Below are 8795 nucleotides of genomic sequence, written 5' to 3' on the forward strand. Positions count from 1 at the left end.
GGGCCTCACAGGTGCCAGACATGTGTTTTACCACTAAGCCACATCCCTAGCCCCAAGTTTTATAGGTCTTTAGTAGGTTTTTTTTTCTAATCAACATGTTGTAAACTATAAGAATTTACATGATTTTATTGTGTAGCATGGTTGAACAGAATCCTTCAATTCTTTGTATTTTGTCCTCCTAATTATTTATTTATTTAGGAGTGCTAGAGATCGAACCCAGGAGCATCCTACCTCTAAGCTACACCCCTAGTCCTTTTTATTTTACTTTGAGACAGGGTCTCACTAAGTTGCCCAGACTGTTCTTGAACTTGGGATCTTCCTGCCTCAGCCTCCCTGGTAACTGGCGTTCCAGGCATGTACCACTGTTCCCAGCTTATTTTCTAATTATTAAATAACATTTTTGTTTGATAAGGTTCTGCCTCAGTAAAATTTTTTATTTTAAAAGTACCTGCTGGGGGGCTGGGGCTGTAGCTCAGTGATTGAGCGCTTGTCTCACATGCATGAGGCACTGGGTTCGAGCCTCAGCACCAATTTAAATAAATAAATAAATAAAACAAAGATATTGTGTCCATCTACAACTAAAAACAATTTTTAAAAAAAGAGTACCTGCTGGGATACATATAGATGCATATAAGACTGTCTGAACTCTTTAAAGAAAGGGAATCATGTACTGAGACTTGTTTTAAGAATCTCAGTTTTAGGGCCAAAAGGAGAACTTTTTTAGAGTGAAGTGTTCAGATAGAAGACACAGTGGTGGCTTTTGTCCTGGTTGATCACTGGAATTACCTGGGAGCACCAAAAAGTCAGTCCTAGTGTCTGGAACACCCCTCACACTGCCACTAAGGCCAGGAAGATCTGCATCTCTGGCTGTGTGGCTAGGCTTCCAGGTGACACGGGGCCACCAGGATCCTGGTGCAATCGGGTCACAAAGCATTATTTGACCCATGAGCTCCCCACCCTCCGAGTTTCTGATTCAAGGGGTCTAGGCAGGCAGGGATTTGACATTTCTAGCAAGTTCTCATGCCGTGTTGTGCGAGAATCTTCATTTTCCCATAAGTTGTTACTCTCATTACTTTAAATGGCACCTTGCTTAGTGCCTTTAAAATAATAGGATATACAGAGTTGATTGGCAGTAAGAGTCTGGAGTGGGAGGTGATCTAGAGGTCCTCTAGACAGGGCGGACCCCTGCCCAGCGTTGCAGGGTAGTGACTGGCAGAGCTGGGGCTGAACTTCGCTGCCTCGGTTTGCTTACTTCTGTTTGCGCGGCTTCTGTCCCACATACCGCCTTCCGCTGGAAAACGCAGGGGCCCTTCTCCCTTGCCAGCCTTGGGCTGAGGCCCAGACCCAGCATGGACATCTCCTCAGCCCAGCCTGTCCCTCCACGGTCCTGTATGTCCTTGCCTTGGATCCTGCTGTGTGAGGCTTCCCCTCGTGAGCACCATCCCAGCTTCCTTTTTGGGGTCTTCAGGCCACTGTCTTCCCCTCGTGGACTGGGCTTTGGCTTTACACCTTTGTCCTGTTTATTGGTATGTTTGTGTATTTATCCACAAATTTTTTTAAATGCTGAGTTAGGAATGCTTTAAATTTTCTTCTATAAATTTAGAGGTCTGCTAAGTTTAGAAATAGTTTTTACAAATAGAAGGAAATTATGTATAAGTGAGAGATTGTGATTGGAAATACCTTTCTGAAGTCCGCATGTTTATGCTTATCCTGGGATTTGACTCCTGCTTATTTCTGCTTTGCATAGAAACGTGGAACCAGGAGGCAAAGGGAGGTGAGGCTGGGCAGGATGACCGCGAAATCCTCTGGTCAGGGAATGGCACTCAGGGTCAGAGGCTTCCTGGGATTGCTGAGTGTAACTGTCCCAGGTGTCTGTTTCTGACTTAGGAATTGAGCTACATGACCTAAGATGACAGAGAAAAGGATAAATTTTCTACTTGATTGTAAAATGAAGTGTACAGTGGTTTGGAGACCTGATGTGCCCAGTTTACATCCTCTGGACCGCTTCCCCCGGTACTAGAGATTGAAACCAGGAGTGCTCTGTCACTGAGCTACACCCCAGTCCTTTTGTTTTTATGTCCATGTCACTTTTCACTTTTACAATTAAACCTAGGTCTTTTAAAAATTAATTTTGCTTTTTTTACTGGAAATAAGTGGAAAAGAAAAATCATAGCAGGCAAGATACGGCAGTGCTAGAGAAGGCCTGTGCTGGGAACGTGGACCTGGCGGTATTTACAGTCTGTTCAGGGAAACGAAACACACGTCCGAATGGCTCTTTATCTAAGGTCTTGAACCAAAGCCAGGGATTTGTCGGGGGGGGGGGGGGCTGGGGGGGGAGTTGATTTGTAAAAAAGAGAGCAAGCAGGTATGAAGGGGGAAGCCCTTGCTATAAATACATGTTCTTTGCTTTCTGCCTGGAACAGCTTTTAAAAGCACCCTGGTTTCATCTGTGACAGGGCAGTACCCTCTCCTAGGCACAGTGACGGCTCAGTAGTGTCTGAAGAGCCCAGCACCCAAGGGGGTGGCCCTCCTCCTGCTGCTGGCTCCCGGTCCTTACAGAAGTCTGTGTGGACAGGAGCTCTGTGTGAGCTGGGAGCCAGCCTGACCTTGCAGAGTAAGCAGGTGGAGCTGTGGACAGCCTGACCAGAGAATCCAGCAAGGAGCGCGGTCTGGGAAGGGCTGGTGAAGGACAGAATAGAGGTGACTTTTAAATCTGTTAATTTAGATATGTTCTCTTTCTTTTTAGGATGTTCTGGTCTTACCCCACTCAGAAGCAGTACCTAGACTAGAGTAAGGAAAACCCTCTTTCTGCATTTTGCCTCCTGTGCAGAGAGCGTTCTGTGTAACTATGGGTCCTTTCTCTGTAAATTTTCTTCCTGTCTTCCCTGTCACTTAATGTTCTCATAGGTGTTTCTCCCTTTTATAACTTAGTCATCCCCGCCTGTCTCAGTTCTGCCAGTGACACTGGGTGTTGCTTGTGGTTACCTGCTCTTTTTGTAAAATAATTATTTATTTATTCTAATTTCTTATAAATGGTGGCAGAATGCAATTCATTTCATATTACACATATAGAGCACAGTTTTTCAAGTCACTGATTGTACACAAAGTATTTTAACACAATTCGTGTCTTCATACATGTACTTAGGGTAATGAAGTCTAACTCATTCCACCCCCTTGCCCCTCCTTTCCCCTGCCTCCCCTTTGTCCTATCTAAAGTTCCTCTATTCCTCCCATGCTCCCCCCCCCCCCATCACCATTATGAATCAGCATCCTCATATCAAAGAAAACATTCAGCCTTTGGATTTTTGGGATTGGCTTGCTTCATTTAGCATTATAATCTCCAACTTTATACATTTACCTGCAAATGCCATGATTTTATTTTATTTTAATGCTGAATAATGTTCCATTGTGTACGTATACCCAAAGTTTCCCTATCCATTCATCTACTGAAAGAAATCTAGGTTGGTTCCATAATCTAGCTATTGTGAATTGTGCTGCTATAAACATTGAAATGGCTGTGTCTCTGTAGTACACTGTTTTTAAGTCCTTTGGGTATAAACTGGGGAGTGGGATTGGTTACCTGCCCTTGACTGTTGAGGCAGAAGGGTTGACCAAATGGTCCTTCATAAATCTAGCTTCTTTGAAATGTGGCAGGTAGTTTTAAAGGCTGTGTGGTTCCAGGAATATCCACTATATGGCGCTCATGCGTTAGAAATAAATTCTAAAGCCAGTTGCTGGGGAGATGAAGAGCACTGTGACCATGTGCAGACAGGTTAAGATCCAGAACCGCAAAAGAAGGAGGAAATCCGAGGTGTTCATTTGCAATGCAGACTCATCTGGCTTCCCTAACAACAGCCTCCAGTACCATGATAATAATATGTCTCAATTTGTTTTAAATTTTGAGACAATTTACTGGAAGATGAAAATATCTTAATTGATTGGTAAAAGGCATGTCCTCCTTAGACTTTCCTGTTAAAAACAGTCCAAGCTGGAAAGCTTCCCTCTAATCAGTGCCCGGCTGGGGTGCATGCCAGCTGCCACAGAGAAAACAGCTAACGCTAACCCTGTTGTCCTTGGAAACGCAGAAGCTGTCTGTGTGCAGGGCAGTGGTTACGTGGGTGCTTGTGAGCCCCAGCGACAGCCTCAACACCGCAGTTTCCTCCAGAGTAGTTTTGCGACTGACTGTTGGAGCCCGTCTCCAGTGCTTAGAGAATCAGGGTTTCTTTTTTTCTTATGGACATGGAGCCATCAGCATCACATCTTCCTGAGTTCTTGTCCCAGGATGTTCTGCCCACATCTTTGTGGAGCTCCCTTGACTAAGGAATGCTTTAGTGGGTGCTTTGTGGTTCTTAGTCTTGGTGCTCACTAAGTTCTTGGTCTGTGAATATTCTTTACCATTTTTGTCTTGGTTTTCATCTGGGCATGTAAAGGAAAATTATATTTAAATAATGAAAGAGCCTCAAGCTGATGGTCACTATCTGAAAGAAGATATGATAGATATTATTTTCTGAGTACCAGAACCAATAAGAACAACCTGGGAAAAAAGTAAGACATTTATGCTAGACAGGGATTGAGAGAACTTCATTGATACTTTATAATCATAGAAATCATGGACGAGGAACCCTGATTTCATAAGGCCCAACGTATTAGGATGTGGGGTGCTGTAGGTTATGCCTCGGTGACATTGCCACCGTAAGTGATGGCCATACTCTTGTGTTTACCACAGCTGATACGGAAGAGCTGCTCTGGAAGGGAGGTGAACAGAGCTTTTGAGCTGCTCCTTTTCCCCCTCATTCGTGTGAGCAGAGGCAGTGTCCAAACGAACGCTTCGTGGCCTCTGGAAGGTTGGCATGGAGCTGAGCTTGGCTCTGCCTGTCTTACATGCTGCGCGGAGCTGGCTGTGGGCCAGCTGTTGACAGCCTTCTCTCCTTTCCCAGGTGTTCATCTCTGTGAACTGCCTAAGCACTGATTTCTCGTCCCAGAAGGGTGTGAAGGGATTGCCTCTTAACATCCAAATCGACACCTACAGCTACAACAACCGCAGCAACAAACCCGTGCACCGGGCCTACTGCCAGATCAAAGTCTTCTGTGACAAGGTGAGAGCAGGACGGGTCTGGGGGTAGAGCATGGAGACAACTCTCCTGGAAAAACTGCACTATGCACACAGCACTGCCAGTGGAAATGGCTTCTCTTAAATGAGCAATTGTTGTTTGGGGCTTGCCAAGAAGTGCTACCTAGTGATGAAGAGAACCTTATTCTAGCTAAAAAAAAATCAGAAGGTTTGCTCCGCATCTTGTCCAGTGTGTCTGATAAAGTAAAGGTGATGGTCAAAGGCCACGTCCAGTACAGCTCAGGACTGCTGCACTGGCCACCCTTTACCTGTCTGTCCTCTCTGCAGGCCCTGGCCGGTGGCCAGCCACCTCAGGACAGCAGCAGAGGGCAGTGCGAGACAAAGGAGAGGGCCCTAGGAGAGTTCAGAATCAACGCTTTTCTCTGACATGGCCCCTTTTTTCCCAGTGAAGAGATCCTGCTTTTTCCAGATCCTGTTTAACCAGAGAGAATCTGACAGGGCAGGTGTGCTTGGGGGAAGCAGCTGCAGAGGGTCCAATGGGCTCAGATCGAATAAGACTTTGCCTTTTCTAGTTCAAAAAATGTTGGACTGCATGGGTTTTTGTTTTTGTTTTTTTTTTGCCAGTTCCTCTCTTCCTAACCTGTTTTTTTTTTTTTAAAGAATTCTTACATTACGATTTTTAGAGGGTCTAGGTCTAGATAACTTAAAGTATATTTGCTGTGGAGGCCTGGTCTGTCATCCCTATTGTTGACCGGCTGCACAGAAGCACAGTATCTGACCACAGGAGGGCGCCTGGGACCTTCCAGTTCAGAGCATCCACACGCTGAGACTGCGGGAGACTGGGGGACCTGCTGCGCCCCTGACCGCTGGTTAGGATGCACTAGCTTTCTTTTGTTGTTGTAAACAAATTACCAAAAATGGAGTAGCTTGGAACAATGCTGATGTCTTATGCAGGTCTCACTGGGCTAAAATTAAGGTGTGGACAGGACTGTGCTACTTTCTAGGGGATCTGTGGGAGAACCACTCTGTGCCTATTCCACGTGCGAGAGGCAACTGCATTCCTTGGCGCGTGGCTGCTATGGTCTCGGAGCCCTCTGTGGCTAGTCGCACCTCACGTCCCGTCGTTCTGACACTTTGTCCATCACCACATCATCTTCCGTGACCCGTCTGCCTCCCTTTTCTGCTTTTCAGGGCTCCCCAGATGGCCTAGGAGAGTGTCCCTCTCTTGCAGGCAGCCAGCTAACAGCCTGAACCCCAGCTGTCAGCTGGCCTGTTCCCAGGCCCTGAATGAGGCTGTGGGCATCACTGGGCACAGATGTTTCTGGTGGGCTGCATTTGACAGAAGCTGGGTCATAGCTGGTGAGCTCTGACCCTAAGGCAGTTTCTTCCCCTTTGTGCCACACTCCTCTTTGGAGTCTAAAGAAAATCGGAAGGGGAAATATCAGGATATTCATGTTCTTTTTCTAAAACTATTAGGAAGAAATTTTAGTTTTATTGGTTCAATTAAAATATTTTTTTCACATCTGATGTTTCTGAAAAACTTCCCTGATAATTTAAAAAATTTTTTTTAGTTGTAGGTGGACACAATGCCTTTATTTATTTATTTTTATGCAGTGCTGAGGGTTGAACCCAGTGCCTCACCCGTGATGGGCGAGCGCTGTACCACTGAGCACAACCCTAGCCCCCTGTCTGATAATTTTCTTTTGACATTCTTGAGAATTCTTAATTTCCTATGAAATGCTTATTTTCCGTGCCTGTGCTAACAGAGTGTAAACACAGTAGAGCGTTGGCCAGCGCCCCCGCAGGGTTCCCGCTGTAGGAGCCCACGTCAGAGGTGGCTCCGTCAGAAGAGGCAAGAGGTCATGTCCTACATCAAGGTCTTTCCTCAGAGTTCAGCACTGTGGTCACCTAGAGCAGTGTCTCCATGGACAATCTGTGGTGGAGAATCCTGTTTTTTATTCTAATCTGTTATGCCTTCTACTACAATAAAATATAGTAAATACTCAGACGAATTGCTAGAAGAGAATGAAATTGTGCAGAAAAACAAAGTCATGTAAACTACAAGCTCCAACTTTTATATTTCATTCAGGAGACATAAATTGTTCCATATAATTGCTTCCCAAATGCTTACTCAGTTTCTGGCCCTGCTGTCCTGGGACCGGTGGCAGCTATCCCTCAGGTTACACTGAACGTTGTCTTGTCAGTAAATAAGCACGAGTCAGCAGGAGTGGCAGTTTTCCATGGCAGATGATGAAAATTTTTTATATGCAGTTTTGAAAAGAAGGAATGTATAGATATGTGCTCTTAAAAAAATTTAGTTTCAGTACTAAGACTTTTCTTGGGAGCCTTCTGCATTGGTAGCTGATTTAGAAAATGAAACACAGGGCAGGTTTGTGAATTGTCCAAAGTTACTTTATCAGTCAGTGGTTGTACAAAGTGTAGAAACCAGTTCTCTCTGCTGTGGGAGTGCTTTGAGACCACGCACTGGTGTGCTCTGAAGCAGAGTGCCTCTCTTCGGGTTGCAGAATTGAACGTGTCTTGGAACAGTGCGTGACTGCTCTTGCTGATGTTTCTGTTGCCTGCTGATCTGTGGATCACCCACACTGGGAATGCGCTATCCAAGGTTGGGTAGCAGGTTGGATGTGCAGTTGGTCCCTGATTTTCCATTACTTGTGTGTTCAAAGGACATCACACAAAGCCATGATGAGAGAAGTGGGCGTCCCACTCCCAGTGTGCTTTGTGAGTTCATCAGTGGATACTCAGATGCCCTTGGCCTCCGTGGGTCATCACCTTCTTTGTCTTTAAAAATATCCATTACTATTTTTCTCCACCTGCTAGAGTATGTAATCCTTGAGATCTGCATGGAGGTGAAAGTGGTTGGTCTGCTCTCCCATTATCTCCCATTTTCTGCCCTTATAGCATAAGGAAGCCTATGTGTTGTATAGTATTACAGGACGTTCAGGGACATAGAAGGTAAAATCATACACTATTTTCCAACACTGTTTTAATCTCAGAGCTGTTTTAGGTTGACATAAAGTACTACATGAGAAGGAACTATATCATGTGTGTGCTCTGTGTAACGGATGTTCTAAGGTGGATCTTTTGACTATTTGGAGCCCCACGTGACCTCACCCCTACTCATGACCTGACGCACCTGTCTGCGACCTTTCTGCCATCCTGCTATGACTGTGATAGTCACTTCAAGTTTAGGTCTGCCCTGCCCTGTCTCTGCTCTGGACCATTCCCTCTGCCTCCCCAAGTCTGTCCTTTCCAAGGTCTGACTCACCTGTTATTGACCTCTGCCCTTCACTTCCCCTCTGCCGATTCTTAAAACTCTCTCATTTTATGACTCTAGAAATAAGAGATCTTTTGGCATCCTTCAGAGATATTATTTTTCTCTCCTGAGGGAAAAAAATTATATCAGCACTTTATTATGAGTTGCTTAACTCACTTGATAAATGGAATTTTCTGTTATTTCAGAAGCAGCAGCAACTTAGCACTTTATCAGAGGAACTGGAAACAGAAATTGAGTCTGTAACCATGGAAATTTGGCAATTTCTCTTTCTGTGAGCTGTGGATGTCTCTGGTCCATCCAAGTAGAGAAGAATCTCATTGACACTGTTTCCCACAGAAACCATTTTTTTCTTCATCAGCTGTGCCTGAGGACAGGATTAATTTTTGTTAATGTTATGGACTCACTTCTTGGGGCAAACCTAATATGATT

At 45.1% G+C, this 8795-nt stretch overlaps 1 protein-coding gene across 3 annotated transcripts in view; it reads left to right on the plus strand.

Moving 5' to 3' along the window:
* The window catches only part of Grhl1 (grainyhead like transcription factor 1), a 46922-nt gene that overhangs the window by 26177 nt on the left and 11950 nt on the right, over positions 1-8795 (plus strand). For all 3 annotated transcript variants that reach the window (XM_027937826.2, XM_071601329.1, XM_071601330.1), the window contains one exon: positions 4938-5096. In XM_027937826.2, the coding sequence (XP_027793627.1) occupies positions 4938-5096 (159 nt within the window). The remainder of the gene's footprint in view (positions 1-4937; positions 5097-8795) is intronic.

Source organism: Marmota flaviventris, chromosome 14 (genome assembly GCF_047511675.1).
Source record: "Marmota flaviventris isolate mMarFla1 chromosome 14, mMarFla1.hap1, whole genome shotgun sequence".
NCBI lineage: Eukaryota > Metazoa > Chordata > Mammalia > Rodentia > Sciuridae > Marmota > Marmota flaviventris.